Source organism: Camelus dromedarius, chromosome 13, assembly GCF_036321535.1.
Source record: "Camelus dromedarius isolate mCamDro1 chromosome 13, mCamDro1.pat, whole genome shotgun sequence".
NCBI lineage: Eukaryota > Metazoa > Chordata > Mammalia > Artiodactyla > Camelidae > Camelus > Camelus dromedarius.
Genome location: NC_087448.1, coordinates 11,467,935 through 11,489,487, shown reverse-complemented (window position 1 = coordinate 11,489,487; position 21,553 = coordinate 11,467,935). Strand labels below are relative to the sequence as shown.

The 21,553-nt window shown below is 43.3% G+C and overlaps 1 protein-coding gene across 1 annotated transcript in view; it reads left to right on the top strand.

The window, feature by feature from the left end:
- The window catches only part of HS6ST3 (heparan sulfate 6-O-sulfotransferase 3), a 588,333-nt gene extending 567,033 nt beyond the window's left edge, over window positions 1-21,300 (top strand). The window contains exon 2 of the mRNA XM_031466223.2: window positions 14,143-21,300. Coding sequence (XP_031322083.2) covers window positions 14,143-14,851 — 709 coding nt within the window. The 3' untranslated portion in view covers window positions 14,852-21,300. The remainder of the gene's footprint in view (window positions 1-14,142) is intronic.
- Window positions 21,301-21,553: the final 253 nt, after the last annotated feature.

The following is a 21,553-nucleotide window of genomic DNA, read 5'->3' as shown; positions in this document are numbered from 1 at the left end:
CTTTTTTTTTCTTATGAAAACCCGGGCTTCACTCTCAAGACCTCATCTAAACCTAATTGCCTCCTAATATCGCCCATTAGAGATTAGAGTTCAACATACAAATTTTGGGGGGACAAAAACATGCAAACTATAACTCTTGTCTTCCTCTTAGAGGTGGGAAATTCCTTCTCTTTACGACCTTGACGTATTTTAAGCACACAGATCAAAATATATTTCAAAGACACATACTTAAACTTGACTCGATGTGCTCTGTCCAAAACCAAAATGCCCTGTGATCTGTTAAGGATCTGGATGTTTCTACCTGCTTGATGCTGGAGTCCCCCCTCCTCCCCAGGGTCTGCCTCAGTCCTTGCTGCCCTACTGGAGGGGCAGGACTCTGAGCCAGGACCGAGCTGACAGCTCTTGTCTGTACACAGAATCCTTAGACTAAACATGAATCCCAGGTCATGGCTGGAATGATTTAATGAGGGTAGTCCTCCTAGAAGGGCAATATTCTGAGGGTGCATGAGTGAGAGAAAGGACGTGGGACAGAGCGGATGAATGTGGGAGAGCACAGAAGTAGCCTGCAAAGTGTTGAAGAGGAAGGATGGAAATGGAAATCTGGATCAGAACCAACCAAAAACCAAAAACAAAAACATGATGTTTTCTAGAAGGCACCATTTGAAATTCTAAAAAAGAATAATGAAGGCAAATTAAGAGGGATGACTGCTATTCAAACTTGGGGTACCACTAGCTCTAAAAAGTGTTAGCTGAAGAGCCACACAGTCTACAGCAAGGTGTAGTGCCATCTCTACCGGGGCCACATGCCACGCCATGTAAGAGTTCATGAAAGAGAACTTTGTTTTCCCAGAATGCCTCTCTTGGGTGCCTGAGTCAGAGGCAGAGCACTAGCCTTCCCAAACCAGGAATTTACTCTGCTCATTCTTAACTTCAGGAATGAGTGAACGTGAGAGCATGAGGTGTGGGGACTCGGTTCAGGAGGGACAACTGAGCTGCCGGAGGGGGTGTCCCTCACCTCCCTCAGCCCTGCTCGTGGTGCCGGTTCTAGGAGAGCAAGCTGTCCAGAGCCACGTCCCCCGAATGCCAGGGAACTACTCCTGCCCGGTGGCAACAGAACTGTTACCAGCCCGTACCTTTCTCCAGGGTTATTTTGCCAGTGGAGAACAGGCAGTCATCAGAGTCATTCCATGTCAAAGCTCAGAGGGGCTTTCTGAGTTTGGACAACGGCGATTTTGATATTTTAACTAGCCGGACAGAATGTTCTGGGAGCACTTCTGGTCTGGTCCCATAGTCACCTGTGGTGGGGGTGACAGGTAGATCCTCTCGTGTGCCGGAGCTTGGGAGAAAGCTGTGTTTTAGGTCTGTCCTTATTTGCTGATGCCTCCCATTCCGCCACGTGCAGCACCAGATTCCGCCCCTGACCCCTAGCTGGAGCAGAAAATTACAGCACACTCTTTCTTCCAAGCGGCTTTTGTGGTGCAGGCTGTAAACACCATCAGCACCATCAAGCTCTCAGCAGGAGTAGGAAACCTCCAGAACCAATGGTTCCAGCAGCTTCCCACTGCCCCAGGAAAGGGTCAGCGCGCTTTAACTTCTGTGGGTCAGCGTCCGTGGCTGTTTTGGGGGCGCGTGGTGGGGCAGATGGAGGTGGACAGCCTTTGAAACACACTGGAGGTCAATGTATCCCATTATATACACCGCGCTTCCCATTCAGTTTTCACCTTTGATGAAATTTGCAGTGTTGGGAATTTTTATGCTAGAGCAGACACAGAAAATCACAGGGGCAACTCGTTTTGGCTTTGACTTACAATCACAGCGGGCCCCTAGAATTTCTATAGGAAATTCTCTCTTTAACTTGAGTGCGAAGTGTCAAAAGTTGGTAGCTTGTCTCTGTGATGCACATTAATAGGTAATATTGATTTGTGGAAATTAATTACTAGGAAAACAGCTCTCAGCACTTACCTTGCATTTGGAAAGATTTGAGAGCCCCCTTGTGGCTCTAATAAACCTAACCTGAAAACTGATGAAAAGCTTCCAGCTGGTTTTATTTGTTGCTGTTTTTTGTTGATTTTTTTCTTCCCCTCTCTCTTTTCAGTTACATTTGTTTGCTTGTTTTAGGGTTTTGAATTGTTTTTCATTTTAGATTAATGTAAGCATAGTCCACATCATTTCAACAGCGGACTCAGAGGTGGTGGCCACGTGTCAATTGTAAAAGGACAGGCGACTTCGTTTTGTATGATTATTAAACCCAGATTTTTATCACCAAGAGGAATAATAAATACGGAGGGGGCGTGTTTGGGAAAGTTCACAGAACCACAGAATGGCAGATGCATTATTCTGTTTCTTAAGGGATGATGCCTCGCATTTGAATCCAGGTATTGTTTGCACACAGGTAAAAGCCCCGTCTAGCACAGCCCCAAGCTACATTATTTTGAGCATCTTAAAGGTTATTATCCCTGATTTACACATAGCAGAGGAAAGTGGGAAGATAAGTATCCTGATTTGGGTATTTTCAAAATCTCTAAGAAATGGGTATTGAAAGCTGTTACCTCTCTCATGCTCCAACCATGCCTGAAGAAAAATATTTGCAACTTAAGGTCGCTGTGCTCCACACTTGAATTGATGAAGGGAGCACCCAAGGCAAAGTGTAGACAGAACGAATTGATTTTTTTCCTGGGAGATTTAAATTATCATGCATGTATTTTTCTAAATTTCTTTTATTGCGTTATTAATTAGGCAGAATTAGAGCCATGCTTTGGAACCAACTGCAGTTGAAAGATTCCACTGAGTGTCCATGTGGTAAGCTAGGATTCTGGAAGGAACTCGGGGTTTTAGCATGAATAAGTGGATTTTGGAGAGAACTTGATTAGGGCTCTGCGTTACTTCCAGCATAATTTGGTTTCCCCTAGATTAGTTTGTGGAGTGACATTGGCATCTGGTCACAAATGAATCACTAGCCCTGCCTTTTGTTCCTAGCACAAAGGAAAATATCATGCATGTGAGCTCAAGAAGAAAAAGAAAAGGAAAATGAAAGAGAAAACCCCTGATGCTTGGGCCTCAATGGAACATATGAAACTTAAAGATGGTGCCTGGTCTATTTCCCCTTCGATGCACAGGTGGAATTAGCACACACTGCAGCTATACGGCTTGGCAGGGAGTGAGAGAGAAGACTGTGGTGTGCAGGTCATGCTGGCCAGGGCAAGATTCTGAGCAGAAATCACTTTGTTCTGAAGGACCTATACAACATTTCAAGCTCTAACACCATCTTTCTTGATCTTTGGTGCATCATCCTTGAAGAATATGCATAAATGTCTACAAGAGCTGCATCACAAGAACTCAGGTTCCATCTTGAATAAACTCCTACTGGCCAAAGATTAGATAATTTGAACATCAGTAAGGATAACGACTGCAAGGTATTGAAACTCCTTCAATATGTTTAGATTCATGAGCTCATAATGATGTAAAAACAAACAAACAAACAGCATCAACAAAAAAAAACCCCTGCAGATTTTCGGGAAGCAAACTGTTACTTTGAAAACCAGTTAACAGAATGAGTCACACATTCATCTACCTTGGGGTATCAAACAGTTGATGGGAGAAGTTTGTCCCTATAGAAGCACATGGCTAATAACTGAAGACGAAAGGATGGAATTAGACTATCACCACTTTGCAGTCCTCTAAGGTCATCAGTGGTGTGACACCACGAAAAGAGAAACCACCAGGTATTAGGTGCTCCAGACTGAAGTCCACAACACTGCCTATAGAGAAACAAGTCCATTATGTCAGAATGATTTTCTTCCACAACTTTAAGTATTACCTGAAGATGTATTCGTATCTTGGCATTTCTGGCTGGTTCTTCTGGGTTCCCCTTTTCGGTGGCTTTCAAAGAGAAAATGAGCTAATGCACAAATCAGCAGAACCTCCAAACTTAGAATAATGAGCTGGTGCCATGTTTTCTTTCTAACTCTGAACTACATTAGAGCCAAATAAGATGACTGCACGGTCAGCTCTTGAGGTCAGGCTGCATCGTGTGTACCATGATATCCCAAGAATCTAACACGGTGTTCGGCATCAAATACATAATCAACAAACATTTTAAAATAAACAAGTGAGTATAGTAGCCCCACAGTTGTTTGATCTTGGGAACATCCTTTCACGTGTATAAGCAGCAGTTTCCTCATCAGTAAAATTCTGCCTCTGATGATAATTTTGCACTGAGGCTCAAGTGGAATAATGGATGAGCAAAGTGTCTGGAAACTGTAAATAAGTTATACAAATAGAAAAGCGATAGTTTTTTAAAATTATTAACATAGCTTATTTATTATTTAACTGTGTGTGATATTTAACTATTTCACTGTGTTGGGTAGTTTCTGAGGCTCTGATCTTCATGGAGGAAGGGAAGCTTTTGAAGTAGAGGGTGTGCCCTTATGTTGAGGGTCTGCTAGGCGTCAGCTACTGCTGGACCCTTTATGGTCATTATTTCAGTCATTAATTCCCACAACCTTAGGAAGTAAGCATTTACACCCTGGCTAAGGGTCCCAGAGGTCACAAGCTAACCAGCTCACACCGAACAGGAGCTAGACCTGACGTTGAAACCCGCAACTTTCTAACTTCAGATTTACTTTCTTTCCACAGCACCTCAGGTGATGTTCCCAACATGTTTGAAATTATGTGCCCATGTTCCATCCAGACGAGCAGAGCCTGGCTTGTATTTTTCTTGACTCTTCTCTTCCTGAATGAAGGGCATCAGAAACAGCCAACTTCAGGATCCAATAACCTCCTCTGAACTCATTTCTGAGTCCTTGTAGCATTGTGTTAGAAAAAAGGGATCTATTTTAAAACCGGAAAATGAATTATGGCATTGCGTGAGCTTTGGCTTTATCTGAATTCTCCTGCCTAGCTATTTCTAACCATCCTTCACTGTCCTGAGATTACCACAGCTTTTCGATTCCAGGTTGCTTGAGAGTGTTCAGAACTAATGGAACTGCAGTAATTCCCCCTTGTCCCTGCTGCTGCTTCCTCAAGTGTAAATTTGTTATGCAGTTGTCGGGGTGTGCTGAGCTCAGGAAAACTGCTTCTAGGGCATCTTCTAGGATGTCAGTATCGAAGGGGCCCTCTGGACCCATACACTCCTGAGGCCAAGAGGAGCCGAAGGTCCCCGGTGCCCCCGGCCCTGCAGTGCGCTGCCTCACTCCCATCGCCTGCTGCCTCCCACAGGCAAGCACGGATCCCTTGTCCTGAGAGGCTCATTTTGCTCCTGGAGCTTTGACTTCCACAAAGCCTGGGCCACCGCAGCACTGAGTCACAAACTGTGCCTCTAAGACGTCTAGCCTGACATTTGCAAGATGATAGAGGAGACCGTCAGAACTCGCACTACTTTGCAAAATTACAGACATCACCTAAAAACCTACATAACTCAAAGGGTGTTTTGATGACTAAATTGGCTAGTGGAGGTACTGAGAACTGTACTTGGACATAGTGTGCTCTCAATAAATGTCAGCCATTATTATTATTGCTATTAATATCAATTTTCATTTCACGTGGAACATTCCGTATTTTAAGTTAGCTTGCTCCTTAATCATTGCCTGGGAGGTGGTCTTCAAGGTAGTTTTTCTTTGAAAACTGACAAGGGAGGGAGTCAAGTGGACTCTCTCAAGTATTCAGTTAAATATGCTAAAATGATTGCCCAGTCCTGATAGCAGAATCTAGGAAAACTCTAACCCAAAAGAATCTTTTATGAAAGAACATGGCAAAATCTGGACACAGATGGTTTATTTCCCTCAGTTCTTGTGATGTTTCAGGAAAATCTGCAGCAAAGCTGTCAGATACAAACCTGAATATCAGAACACGTGCCTCGCTCTTGAATTCCCTGATTTACTTCTTTTCCTTTCCAAACTGGCTACCACGAAACAATCGCAATGGAGACACCATCTCACTGGAACCCTGCAAATTTTCACATTCCCTAAAAGCAGTGCCTGAGAAATTAGCTAACGAGCGAGCACGACTGAACGCGCATGGCCTAATAACACAATCTGAGTGTACGATCTGGTGTTCGGCTTTGCTCGGCTGGGATTAGAGCTGCGAGTGAGATTGAATTGGGCCTTATCTCACTCTGGGGTGGCTCCAGGCTCCAGGTGGATGCCCGCATGCATAAACTACAGCTTTGCAGAGCAGAGCGCCTCAAGACGTCCGCGTGCCCAAATCCCAGCGCGGCCGCGCAAAGCAGGGCGCCTCTGAACCAAATCATCACAGACGTCCCTGAATAATGCATGAGAGCAGGACCCTCTCTGGCACATTTGAAACTGTACTGGGAGGAACTGTTCTCAGCAAGATAGCAGAAACAAGTCCCTGGAACACGCGATCCCTGAAATGTATTCTTGCTGCAGCCACTTGGGGGAAACGGAAAGCAAATATGACAACCACCTGAAAATCATGGCATTTTAGTGAGTCTGAGGCTCTGGGGTTTCGTGTCAGTATAAAGAAGCAATGTGACAGGATTTAAAATGTTTATCTTATTGATAAATACCACCTCTTCCTTGGGGGAACTGGGGGGTAGACTGATCCTTACTGAGAAATGACCAGTACCGTCTGGAAACCTCATGTCATGCTTTTGTTTGGTTGGTTTAGTACCATGTGTGGTTTCCTATAATTAAAGTTAGCTGATACCCAGACTTGCAGAAAAACTCCATCTCGAGAGGCTGTCTCTGTGAGGACTGCACTGAGTATAATCAGGTGAGAATCTACCCTCTTTCGCATCTAGATGTCGGCTTTAATATTGCTACAGCGTTGATGAGTAGGATTGGATTCCACAAACGTTTAGTCTCTAATTTGATATTCCAGCTGCTCATTAAGTGCAAAATAAACAAATGTTTTTGGAAGAACATTTCCTCAGCCCCATGTCACAAACCCCACCTGGCTGTCCTGGAACATCCATCTTAGTCTCACGATCTGAACAGGGCATCTTCCTGGTCCAGCCAGGAGGGAGCAGAGCCGGGAACCTGTTTCATGGCCTTCCCTTAACCTCCAGGTGGACTTGTCCCCTGACACCAGATGATGTCAGTCCTCATGGAAGGGCTCTGTCCTCGCCGATACTGACCATAATCCACTCTATTTCAGGATTTTAACAATGAAATGAGGGCAAGTCTCTTGACTCAGAAATTCAACTCTAGTAATTTATTCTCTGCACTAATATTTATGGCTTGGGATGTCCACCAGATTATTGTTTTTACTAGCCCCTCGCAAATAGAATCAGCTTAATTGTCTGAATCTGAGAGACTGGTCATATAAATTATGGTACATCTATAATTGGAATATTATGCTCTTATGGAAGGATATTACATAAAATGGGAAAAAATGTGTACCTTGTATTTTTAAGTTTAAAAGACACGTTAAAACTATAATATACATTATGATCTCAAATCTGTAAAGAAAGAAATATATATTTACCTGTAGTTATAGCCGAGTGAAGTGATTCTACGTAATTTTTATTTTCTTCTTCTTTACGGTCCTACTTTGCTCCTATTTTCCATAATGGCATTTCTAACGGGGGCTGGTGGTGTCGACGTAGTCCCCACAAGCAGTCACTGATCAGTGTAGTCAACGACTAAAACACAAACAAGAAAGACCAGCTACCTCCAAAGTGTTCTCCGCTTAACGTTAACAGGTACACAGGTAAGAAAAGGGATGCAGGTACCCTCTCCTGAGCAAAGCACTGTGGGCTTTCCTCTCCCCATTATCTTGCCAACTGAAAAGAGTCAAGATCTCTGGGTAATAAGTAAGATTAAAAATGCCTTAGTCAAAAAGGGTCTCGCTGCTTTGTAATGACTCACCGTCAGGGAGGCAGGTTGGTGGGGGATGCATGGTAAGATAACGTGTGAGGTAAGATAACGACATGCGAATGTTTCCATTTTCTCATCACAATACTGGACGTCCTTGCAACCAATCGCTCTGACGCACACCATTGTCAGCCCCTAAAGTTCTTTATTACAATACTTAACAATCATCGTTCCCAATTTCCCATTTGCTTAGAACATCATTCTTAAATTCCTTAATTTGTTTTCAAGGCTCGAGTAAAAGGCCTTTTCATCACTGTGTCAGAGGGCAGTCTGATTGCCAAGCTCTAAGTGCTGCGGTTCCCCTATCAGATACAGTATAGTGCAGATAATACTCTACTGAGATAATGAAGAATGGGCAGCCTGTAATGAGTGCGCTAAAGAGAGTCAAGAAATTAATTCCATCCTGAGCATTTGGAAAATGACTCCTGCACACAGTACAGCAGGGTGGAGGGAGTGCTAAGTTTTGCTTTTTAAAAATGCACACATCCGCTTGTGTTTATGGTGGACCGGTCATCTGTGCCTACTCCCTGGTGAGGACCAAAGAGCTCCTCCACATGCCTCCAAGCCCACCTTACAGTCACTCATGGTGCTCTTTGTAAGATGCTGAGCTTTGGCAAAACTTGATTATATGTAGGGCAAACTCATTTCAAAATCTGTAGGGCAAGAGGAAGCAGGAGAAACTGATTACTTTCCATACATGTCACAAGCTCTAGACTAAGGGACATCATTAGCCTCGGCTACTTCTCTTGGCTAAGGCACCAGCAAGTTCAGTTTCCACGGACAATCACCATAAGAATCCCTGAAACAATGGCTGATAAAATGTGTATATTTACTAATGCCACGAACATGGAAGAATTGAACATCCATGATGTGTAAGGTCACGTACCATGTGCTCTGGAGGATGAAGGGTGAGTAAGGCATAAAGCCAGTTCCAAGGATAAGATGTTCACTGGTCCCTGGAATGAAGATAAAAGAAGGAGCAGCACCTGTTTTGGGGTGGGGTGCTGAGGACATCACAGAAGGCTGATGGGAGAAGTTCCTAGTTGAGCTGGTTTTTATGAATGTTAGAACTGCAGAGTGTGGAGATATTAATTGTGTGCCTTGATTTTACAAGGGTTAAGCTGCTGATGGAAGGAATATACTTATTAAGCCTCCCTGTGAACTTAGCATTTTGTAGGTTTTTCACATGTGTTCTCATTGGGTAGGCCCGTCATAGCCTCATGCAATGAGTATTTTTTAATCACCGCAGGCAGAGTGATTCCAGGGACTTACACTCTTCTTGTCATCATTTCGATGTGCAGACCAGTGCTACCTCTTTTGCATCACGGGCTTGAAAGAGAAGGGTTAGATGGAAGGGAAGAAGTGAATACCGAGGAGGAAAGGGTGGTTCAGAGGAAGCTGACAGTGAGGAAGGGGAGGAAGCAATGTCAGCTGGGGGTAGGATATTTCCAGAATCCATCCCTGATTCTTTCTCATCAGCACCCACAGTTTTCTGGGTTCTTCGCTGCTGGTCTGTCACCACAATTGTCTCCCCTGGTCCCTGCCTACTTTTATCCATCCTAAACTCTGTGGCTACATGAATTTTCCCAAATCAACATTTTTCCTAAGTTTGCAATTTACAGGTGCCTTCAGAGCCCACGACCATTTGGCCTCAGCATCCTGTTCTACTTACGTCTTTCATTCATTTATCAAGCAAACATGTAGTGAGATGCACAACATGAACTTCCTGGTCCATTAGGCCATTCTGTTCTCTGTACCTTCTTAAATCTTCTCTGTCTACTCCTTACCTCCATAACTTGCTAATCAATGCCTCTTTTTCTAATCCACCACCCTTCCACCTACACTACTTGAGGACATTTTATTCTTTTCTTGTTGTTGTTTTTGTTCTTCACATTTCCTGGAGCTGCTCCTTACACATAATAAACCCTCAATAAGCATGTGTTAATTAAATGACTAGCTAATGAAAGAAATGAGCAATTATACAATAAACTGCTTAGTGAAATACAGGTTCTTGAAACAGTGGGGAAGAAAACTACTAAGTGCAACATTAAAAAGAAAGCCTCATTACTATTAGTTATCTGTTGTCTGAAATATTCTGCTTTTTACCCAAAGTCTACATTGACTATCTCTTTCTGCATATCAACCATCACAGTCAAATGATGGATGTATTAGAAGATTATATGTCTTATTGACTCTTTTCACACATTTTGGACAGTCAAAAAAAATCAGATTGGTTTTTAAGGGAGAAAAGAAAGGCCTATTTATCAAAGGCAATATTCAACTTAGTTATTAAAATACACTTATTGCATATGAAGGTCATTTCTTTCCCATAGCATCATTTATTGAATACCTGCAGTGAGCAGGACTTTGTGTGAGGTACTGTGAGCCATGAAGCCCAAGGTCCAGTTATCAAAAAGGAACTTAGAGGGTAGATGTGACCAAGACTTCCATGTGCAGTTAGAAGTGCAGTAAGTGATGCAGTAAACCCAGGGAAGACGGAGATGAAGCTTGAGCTGGACCAGGGAAGATGAGTAGGATGCAAATGAGCGAAGGCAAAGGCAAAGGCTGAGGGAAGGCAGTCATGTCCTTGTGCTGGGTTTAGAATTTTGTAATAAGATCACCTTACAGCCAAGCAAGATACTGAAAAGTGTGTGTTCTGTATCTTTGCACTTTAGTAAGCCATGGTGGTCCCTATGATAATCATCAGTTAAAATGATCACTGAACTAACCAAGGCACCCCATCCTCTACTGTTCCTGAGAACACAAGTCTTTGCTATCATTACCCTGGGGCCACAAGAATCACAATTCTAATGAGCTGCAATTGTTTTACAGATATTCTTAAAGGAATAAGTCCAAACTCTCAATGAAACAGGTCACAAATGGAGGACCTGCTGGCAGCATGCTGTCATTGACATAAAGTTATCTTGGGGATTGTTCTGGTCCAGGGAGACTGACAGAACAGTCCCTTAACTTGGTGGTTAGCATTTCTTCCACTTTACCAAAATCAGTGGGTGCCTGAGATCTCCTTGAGGACAATGCCTTAGTGATCTCAGAGTCCCCACTGCCTAGCCTCAGTATCTGGCAAATACGGGGAGCTCGATTAATATTGGAGAATTAACAGATGAATGAATGGATGTATGAAAAGGGGAAATAATAGTTTGCTTATTTATATTTCCAAAGTCTGGAGAGAGTTTCAGTTAACTGCAAGGACAGGTATTTGACCAGATGCGATTCTGTCTCAGCTTAGGAGACTGAGTTAAAAGGGACAGGTGTTGATGAAGGTCTCTGCATGTGGCCACAGTGGCCTTTGCTTGTCCTTCTTCTCTAGTCTCTGTGTTGGCCCTCCATTGTGCTGTTGAACTAATAGAGCTTGAGAAGGAAAGCTGCAGATTTCAGTAGCACTGAGCCGTTTTAAGAATTTTCCTTAGAAACTGAGTTGAGAGTTACAGGATCAGAAGAAGATGGTTTCTGTTGTCTGGGAGCTGGGAAGAGATTCCTGAACCTGGAGTGAACTTGTACACTGGGTGTGTGGCCTGGTGGTAGGCATCATTTCATCAATAATTTTGGCAGTCTTCCGTCTGATAGGAGAGAAGCAAATGAAAGTATAGGGCAAAAATACAGGTGAGAAAAAAATGACTTAATGAATCAAATTATAAGTGTTGTTCTTCAATAGTTAGGTGTTCTTCAACCCTATTGTTTTATTTTTACTATTATTCTAACTTTCTGTTTTGACTGCTTTGCAGGATTCAGACAAACAAATGAAACATATATGAGAATATTGCTGACGAAAGAAAGACCTCAATGCTATTAGGCACTTGGTTCCAGAACTATAAGATGGGACAACTTTGTACGTCCTCAGAGAGAATATTGTACCAGGACGTTTTTGTGTCTTGATGTCAGAGTTAGCTTTAGTTACAAATGGACCTTTGACCTATTTAGCTAGTAGAAATTGCAGACATTTGGGACTTACCTCACTCATGTAAACATCACCCTAAAATTTGGCTAGTCTTTGTTAAATGGAGCATTACATTGAATAAAGTTAAATTTGAAACCAAGACCATTTTCAGTGTAAGCCAGTTTCAGTCAGCTTTGAGACCATGTGGATTCCAGTGGAAGGAAGGCACTGGGAACTCTATGGCCAATTAATTTTCCCAAGTGAGACAAAAGCCTCTCAGATGCCAGCAGCAGGTTCCAGGAAAACTTCATACTACAAACCATTGTAATTCCCAGCCCTAAAATCCTCTAGCTCTTTTGATTATTTTAAGAATCTGGATTGTGTCTACATTTGAGACACATAAATGGGGTTGAGCCTTATCAATTGATTGTCATCATCTTTTTTGTTTAAATCCTTTTTTGTGTTTTCACTTTTGCCCAATTAACAGGGAAATGATTAATTTCCCCTTTGTGGTCTTATTTGACCAATCAAAGATCTCTCTGATTTAGAGTACCCTGTCCTGGTGTGTTTGTTATCCTAAACCCGCCTAAGTTACCACCATCATCATTGTGTTTATATATTTTATTATGCCATTGTTTTGTCCAACAAAAATCAGTCTCTGCTTGAAGAATTGAAATGAGCTTCAACATAGGACCAAAGCAGGATTAATAATGACATATCATATAATATTCAACCATAGTAATATCCACTCCGAGAAAAACTTTACTGTCAGCATTTCCATGTGGAGCCCAGAAACTCTGTCATTTTCTGTTTCTCCTACTGACCTTTTGGGAAATTTTCTTCTACTGATGGAGTTGTCATCCTGTCACAGGGAAAGACAACAGAGCAATGTGAAATGGTGATTGGAAAAGCAACAGCTCAGGCTGCCTTGTCTGGGGTGGTTTCTGTACTTTCTTCCTCCTGATTTAAAGGGAAGCGAGTGTTACATAAGATTTTGAAATTTCTCAAGCACGTTTCAAACTGTCCGGCTAGACATTCAAAAATAACTGAATACGGTAAATATGCAGTTTTAAATATTTGAGTTCATCCATTTCTTTTTAAAAGCAGCATGAAAAACAGTGCACCTTTCAATTCCTTATTTTTGTGATTGCTTTTACTAGCTATGCATCTTTCAGTCCAGTTTAGGTTGTCAAGGAAAGCCTGGTGTTCTTTTCAGAACTTTCCAGGACCATTTTTGTCTGCCCATGGGGAGCTCTGTCACTTCTGGTGACAGAGGTGGGGTGGACAGCTGCTCAAAGGATGAGAGGGACTGTCCTTACTTCGAATCAATATTTGCTTTCCTCTAATGGCTAGTGCCATGTCTTTATCTGTTGACTTTTCCGGATCTCTTCTGGCCTCTTCACACCTCCCTTTTAAGCTAGAGGTACCCTGTTCTTTACGTGATCATTCTGAAGCTAACCATTTATAAAATATATCTCTTCCAACTTTACATTAGAGGTCATTAGATGAGGTGAGACCTGTGACTATAATAACCACAGCACCTGACAATGAATAGGCATTCACTAAATAGTAGTTACATTTTTGTTTTTAAAATATCAATACAGTGCCCAAGGAAGCACAGAGGCTTTGAAATCAAATAGGTCTAAATTCGACTGCAGTTCAACCGGCAACTTGCTCTAGGATCTTGGGCTGAATTTTTCACCTTTCTTAGCTTTTCTGTTCTCAGTTTTTTGTTTTTTTTTAAGTCATGATAAAACGTATTTTACAAAGTTATGTTGAGAGTTATCTGTGCCAGAATCCATAAAGTGCCTAGCAGAGTTTCCAGTGCTCACTAAATATTAGTCTCCACACACAACACACCCTTCCCCAACCCCGCCCACCTCGCAACCCAGAATATCAGAGTAAACAGAAAGATTAAGGCGCCTTGGCTTCCAGCTGTGCTCTTTGTAGTCCCGTGACTTTGGATAACTCATTTTAACCTCCTTGCCTATTTCCCTATCAAGTAGTCCCGTGTCTACCACAGAAGTTCATTTTAAGGATCAGATAAACTATTGAATGGGTAATAACTTTCAATAATCATGGTGTGTGCTCTTAATGGAAGGTATTGTTAATGCTGGTAGTAATTTATCAATGAATAATTGCTGAATGAAAGGAGGATCTATCCCCTCCACCCCAACCCTCCCCACACTGCAGCAGAAAGGAAAAGCCCAACAAATGGTCCTGAAAACCAGTTCATGAGAATTTATGGAAACATGCATACAGGGGAATGACAGGTGCAAACCCAGGCAAACATTGTCATGTGACCATTTGGCAGAAGATCCCATTGGTTCAGTGCTGGTATCAACCTACAGAGGTTTATAAACCAGAATTATCGTTGTTGAGGACTGACGCTCTTCCTCTAATTTCTTGCAGGAATTTCTATTACATCACCATGTTGCGGGATCCAGTGTCTCGGTACCTGAGCGAGTGGAAACACGTCCAGAGAGGGGCCACGTGGAAAACTTCCCTCCACATGTGTGATGGGAGAAGCCCCACCCCCGATGAGCTGCCGACCTGCTACCCTGGGGACGACTGGTCCGGGGTCAGCCTGCGGGAGTTCATGGACTGCACCTACAACCTGGCCAACAACCGCCAGGTGCGCATGCTGGCGGACCTCAGCCTGGTGGGCTGCTACAACTTGACTTTCATGAACGAGAGCGAGAGGAGCGCCATCCTGCTGCAGAGCGCCAAAAGCAACCTGAAGAACATGGCTTTCTTCGGGCTCACGGAATTCCAGAGGAAGACACAGTTTCTCTTTGAGAGGACATTCAACCTCAAGTTCATCTCCCCCTTCACGCAGTTCAACATCACGCGGGCTTCCAACGTGGAAATCAACGAGGGCGCCCGCCAGCGCATCGAGGAGCTGAACTTCCTGGACATGCAGCTGTACGAGTACGCGAAGGACCTCTTCCAGCAGCGCTACCACCGCACCAAGCAGCTAGAACACCAGAGGGACCGGCAGAAGAGACGGGAGGCGCGGAGGCTGCAGCGGGAGCACCGCGGCCACCGGTGGCCCAAACGGGAGGGGAACCCAGAGGGGGCGGTCACGGAGGACTACAACAGCCAGGTGGTGAGATGGTGACCCCCTGCCCTCTCCTCCCCCGGGAAGGGGAGGACGAGCAGGCGCACTGACCTACCTTGGAGAATGTTGGCCCAAGCTGAGGACATCTGGCTGTAGGTGGCTTGATTTGGACACCTGCTTCCTCTTTGTCGTCACCTTTATCCAGCTGGAGATGATCCGTCTTGTTCTTTTTTCCCTGACGCTTTTCAATCCGCGATGTTAAGTAGAGTCAGATGCGTTCAATAATAGACCACTTTAGAAGGTCAAGGGGAGAAGCAGCACAAAGAAAAGAGTCCTTGGAATCTCTTTTGCAGCAGCATAGGTTAGAGTTTGGGTAACTGGAACCCACCAGGGCACATATGAAAAGCCTAATTATGGCCTGGATGTTCTGCTGAAACTGGTCTGTTGGTACTGTGTCTGTAATGGAGATACTGCTCTGTAAAGAGAGGAAAAGAAGGCTTTTTCAGCCCTTAGATGAGGTTTAACGCCAGCTCTTGCTTGGCTGTTGGCTCTCATCTTTGAACTCTATTTCATGTGGTTTTAATCATAAGTAGTGTAATGTGTTTTGTTGTTAAGGTTGTTTTTCAACAAGATGACCCTACTACTGGCCATCACTGGAGACTCACATCCCCTGCATCTTAACTCTAAGTCATGCCTTCTCCCCCATCTTTTAGGGAACAGCTATTGGATTGAGGACAGGGGTGCCTGTGGCCCCAGGGAAATTAACATTGGTAGGGACATTCAGGAGAAACCGTCCTTATCAATGAATGCCTAGAGAGATCAGCCTTTACCATTTTATTTTCAGTGTAAGGAATGAATGATAAATTAAGAGGAAAAAAAGCAGGAGGATTACTATATGCCTAACCTTTCCAATCTGGCTACAGAACCTTAGTTTCTGAGGACTATTTCAGAGCTTTACCTCTTTGGAACAGTCATCTTCTTTGATACGGTTACGCCAAGTTTGAAACTCTGCTGTCACAGAGGAAAAGACGTTTAAAAATAATTTGGTCTGAAGAATAGGAGCTTGGCCAGCATGTATACAAACCATAGTAAAGATCACTAAATAAAAAAACAGCTCTGGGGAAGGGGATAGCTCAGTGGTAGAGCGCATGCCTAGCATGCATGAGGCCCTGGGTTCCAGCCTCAGTATATCTATTAAATAAATAAATAAATAAATAAATAAATAAATAAATAAATAAATAAATACACAAACCTGATTACACCCCCCAAAAAATAGGTCTGATTGGGGCCATGAGACATGGAACACAGTGGGGTGGTTATCCCAGGTGTTTAGAAAGACCCTACCTCCCAACATGTTAAATATCTCTCGCCTGATAACTTTTTTTGATCTCTCCCGTTGTCAGGCTGTGGCCACTGCCACTACATCAGGCTAGAGAGCGTATAAAACAGAACCGGAAAATGTGCTGCGTTGCCAAGTGCTTCTTCTTCTCACCATTTCCCAGTCACAAATACAGTAACACAAAAGTTTTTGAATAATGAAGGAAGAAGTATGGTAGAGAGGAATAAAGAGCCCTTGCCAAGCATTTAGTAGGAGATCAGAGTGGGTAGAAAGTTTCACAGCAGATTGATCTGATCAATCCCTTCGAGAAGCTGAAGGCAAAATGAGTAAAACCCGTAAATCAGATTGAAAAGCCTATTTCATTGATATCCAACATGTTTGATGTTTAAGCCAGCTTTACATAAGCCACGTCTCAGCCTCCAGAATACTCTCTCTGGGGTTGAGAGTTAATCAACCCACTAGCATTCATGGAGTGCTTGTCTGTACAGAGGGGAGCCTGGTGTCTCCATCAAAGAGAGATCTGGAGAAGAGGCTCAGATAACTCTTACACTACCCTTGGCTTCAGCTGTCACGGGAGGAAAGGCATTACTGAGACGTTCTTTGTGGCAGGAACTTGGGGAGACCCTTTTCATACCTCAAATCTATTCACAAAAAGGTAGATATTGTTAGCCCCAATTTCACAGATAAGGAAAGTGAAACCTGCAGACACTAAGTAGCTTCCTCATGGGCGTGAGTTAGGTCTGGCTGACTGCAAAGTGCAAGCTCTTTTTCCTCCATCATGTTTTCCATATGGGATAAAAGCTTCCTGCCAATCAGGCAAGAAGCCACCTGTTATTGCCCAGAAGGATTTGTCTCTAACCACGTGGGTGACACAACTGTGACAACACCGAGCGAGCAGGGACCCAGAGCCATGTTACCCTGGCTCAGCCCAGCCTCCTCCAGATCACTGACCCAGCAAGGAGCTGAGAGATTGATGACTTCATAGGCAGTTGTAATTTTTGAGCCATATACGGAGTGAGTTAAAGGGGCCAGGTAAATATTGCTTGTTAGTTGGTAGAGATTAGGTTCACAAAACATCAGTGTTCCCCTTCCTGACGATTTGTTCCTGAGGTAGAGAAGGAAGGAGGATTGCAGCTGGAATTAATGAGCGGAATTCTCTCTGTCTTCTCATTTTGATGGTAGGATCTAACACTGCCTAGAATGGCAGGGCTGCAAATTATCTTTCTGCCTGCCACTGTGAAACACGCATGCACGCTCACACACACATACACACACGCACGCACAATAGCAATCCAGTGTCTTGTCATGTGGAAAATCAAAACAAGTTCGAAAGCGTTCAGATTGTTTCTTTTAAACTCACTTTACATTTTTGGCAGGGAATTCATGCATAGCTGAGACTTGGAGGCAGCCTCTGCTAACTTCACACTGTTCCTTGGGCACCTCGGGATTTATATCAAAAGGCTTTCTGCAGCCTTGCTGCTGAAGGCGTGATGTATGGGGCTCCACTTGAGACCCGACATCAGGATGTTCAGAGGAGAAACCATCTCTTGGTATTGGCCCGAGGCCAGTGCTGAGCAAATTAAAAAGACCTACATGGGCTTCCGCCCTGGTATCATTTCATTCTAAAGCAGCTCGTTCATCCTATCCCCTGGGGTCCTGTGTTGACAGAAATGAAGAGGTGGGGGTACAGTTTGTTCTCTGAAAATTGACTGCACAGTGCCATGCCAAGCGATGTTTGGGGAAGGGATGTCAGCAGAAGGCATCTGGACCTCAGGATCGGGCAGCCAGCAGCCTTAATACCCAAAGCCAAATCAGTTGCAGTTACATTAGTGTGAAAGCCAAGAAGAGCCCCCCCCCTCCAAAATTTTAAATCCCTAAGGATTCTACATCCTGTTTACTCCTACAACTCCCAGGTAGACCTTCCTTTCCTTTTCTTGGCAGTCGCAGCTCCAGCAACCAGACTGAGATGAGGTATCTGTCTGTGTGTTCAAATTATTATTAAGGACTATGATACATACTATATATTATGTTTTCTTTTAAGTTTTTGGCAGTCTGCTCTTGGAAAATAGAGAAAACCTGCCCTGAGCAGTATTTGAATACTCTTTCTAATCATTGATAACATTAGCAATCAGTGTTAGGCAACAGTTAAGGATATCATATATGTTATTTAAAAATTATAAAAATCTGTTCCTTATCGTCTAAAGGAGGTCACTTTGTCAGAAATACTTTGATCAAAGGTTTGAAATATGAGTACAAAAGTCTGACTAGAGATAATATGAATATGGGGAAGATGATCTACTCCACAGACTTAGCAAGGAGGTTAACAAAGATCATTCAAAAATGAAGTCCATTAGGTAGGATTCCCATTAGGCTGTTTCAACAGAGCAACTCAAAACAATAGTGACTTCAAAAGACTGAAGCAATTGCTTTCCTACTTAAAAGACACACTGGTCTGGTATGTGACATTACCAGAATCCCAGGACCTCTCTCCTTGCTCTTTAATCCTAATATGCAGCTACCATCTCATGCTCCAAGATGACTGCTGCAGTTCCTGCCATCTCATTTTCATCTAAGACACCGGAGAGGAAGTGGAGGGAGGTTGCACATATCCCTTCCAGTCACATCTCATGGGCTAGAACCTAGCCACTAGACACATCTAGCTGCAGAGAAGGCCAGGAAATGTCATCATCATTGGTTGCCATGTGCCTTGATAAATGTAAGGGTTCTATTACTAAAGAAACAATGTGAAAATTAGTACAGATCTAAACTATCAGTCTTTGATGCAAAAGGGAGTTGAAAAATATTTCAAGTGCTTTTCAAAGTCATCTATTTCATCATCTATTTTGCAAAGGCTAAAATGAAAATTCGTAACTTTGTATAGGATTTAATGCTTTTCAAAACATTTTTACATCTAGTGTCTCACCTGATCTTCGCTACATTCTTGTATGTTAAATAGGACCTCTATTCATTAATTCCATTCAATAGTTTGATGCGGAGATTCAGATGTTGAAAGATTTCCCAAAGAGTCTAGTTTATTAACAAGACAGTTGCTCAGAGCCCCAGTCTTTTGACTTCATACTTTTTACTACTTTTTATTGCCCATCATTAGTACTGGGACTGGGAATTGCAAGAACATGAAATCTAATTCTTTGTTGGTGTGTATCTCCCCTTACCTTCCCATGGAACTGCAGTGACTTAGAAAATGCCAAGGAGACAGCTAGAGTTAATCCTGGACTCCCTGCCTCCAGGAAGGGAGCCTCTTATTAGGAGTGAAGTGTCCAGGAAACACAAGCACTCAAACACCTCTGCTTGGAGGTCCACCCCACCCAATCCAAACACTGTTCCACAATTCCTTAGGGAAGCTCAGTGGTGGAAATATTTAGAATCAGTAGCAGCCTAAATAGAGGAGCTTAAAAGGGGGATTAATAGAACCCCTGCTAAAAAAAAAAAAAAAAAAAAAAAAAAAAAAAAATTCCTTCCTTCTCCACTTCTTCCCCAGGTCCCTGGAATTTTATTGCCAACTTACTGCTTTGGTTCTTAAAAGTTTGATTTGGTGTTAAATGAATCCCTTTCTACATTTGCCAGGGAGAGGAATTGCTCTAAGTTGTCATAAGCTAGCATCTCCACACAGAGGGTTTATCTGATTCCTCTGCAACCCTGACCGCCAGGGGAGAAGCAGTGCCCGCGTAACGGGGCCCTGCAGAGGTGGGGCGGGGAGAGGAAGGGGAGCGATGGAGGAAAGTAGGACTTCTAAAATGGAAGCGGGTCTTTCAAAGGTGGAAAGATGAGGAATTAAATATGTGCCAGGGAATACTGAAAATAGAAGAGTGAGTCATACAGTTTCTGTCCTCAAGAACAAGGGCCGTCTGGAGACAGCAGACTGTGATTCTTTTGGCCGTTGAAAAGAGCAGGAAAAGGCAGGAAGCTCATGAGACAGGACCAGAGCGCTGGGATGGGTTTAGGGACTGAATTAGGGTTGGGTCAAAGAGAAAGCTGGGTCAGACTTAGGCAAAGAATACTCTGATCTGACCACAGCTGTGTCTCTAAGGCTTTTCTTTTCCATAGTCCTTGTGCCTCTGCTGGTCACAAGAGCTCCAGCTGAAAGTCTGCAGGTGGTATCAGGCTGGCTGAGTCTGATGACTCTGCCCATTTGGGCCACCTCCGGGGAGACTGCAAAGGTCCTTTCTCCAAGGCACTTCCAACTTTCCTTCTAACCCCCTTCCTTCCATCCCTACTGGACATAGCCTGCTGTTCTCTTAACCACATTCACCTGGACACAGCCAAACGAATGCCCTGGAACTTTGAATTAGCCCCTCTGGGCCAGTGGGCAGGCTCTGAGACCTGTGCGTTTTGTAGCCTAATGGATGGAATGCAGATGGACCCATCGTCACAACACGCTGATAGGACCAACCTACCTTGCAGAGGTGCTGAGATTTCCAGAGCACTGGCCTCACCGTGCACACCAGCAACATCTGCAAAACAAAAGCCCCTGAACTTCCAAACAAGGACTCGAGGCAACCTAACAGAACGACGGATCTGAGAACAGGGAAGCACAGATGTTTCCTGAGCTTGTGTTCTAAGCCGTTTATGGGAAAGACTGCAACTGTCATCCTTTGGCACACTGAGTGGAACCTCTGTGAGTTACACGTGCTGTTGCTCTGTGGGAACTCGTCGAAGGGCCAGATGTCAGAGCTGAAAAACCTCAGTTCTTGCCGGGGAAAGCAGCGTCTGACAGAGCAGAGTGTGTGTGATGTAGTCATTGCCACATTTGTCTTCCACAAACTTGTCATTTTTTTTTTTAACCATGGCCATCTTTTCCTTCCTTCTTCCCCCACCCCCAGAAGCACCTGCTGGGTTTTGCTTGCATTATTTTTCATTGAACATATCAAAGATGAAAAATGTTGGAAAGAAAACTGGACTTTTATCAGGTGTCCCATTTTAAATGTAAAGATAGTTACCCAATAGATAGTAAATTATTTCTCCTGAGAGATATTTCCTTTTGTTTCTGTGCAATAATATGTATGAACTCGGGTACTAGGAGATTGTATTGTGAGATTATCAACCTTTATTGCTGTTTAAAAATGATAGTTTGTAGAACTGAGGATTTCCATTGATGTGAAGCACAATTTAATGAATAAGTTAACATATTAAACTGTTGTGATGTCAAGAACCACTGTTTTCCCCTGTGATTTTGTTAGACATGTTTACAAGATGAGAAAAGTTGGTTAAAGACTTTAAGGGATTTATGGAAATTGAATCCACGATTCAGCTTTGTCAAATTCTAAAAAGCCATGCCTTAGAAATGTGGTTGTTGGATGTGAAACTTTAAAAGCATTAAAGACAAAGAAAAGATAGATTTGAAACAATTTAAAATCTCTGAGGCCAGGGAAGATGTCACAGGCTCTCAAATACACGACCTTCTA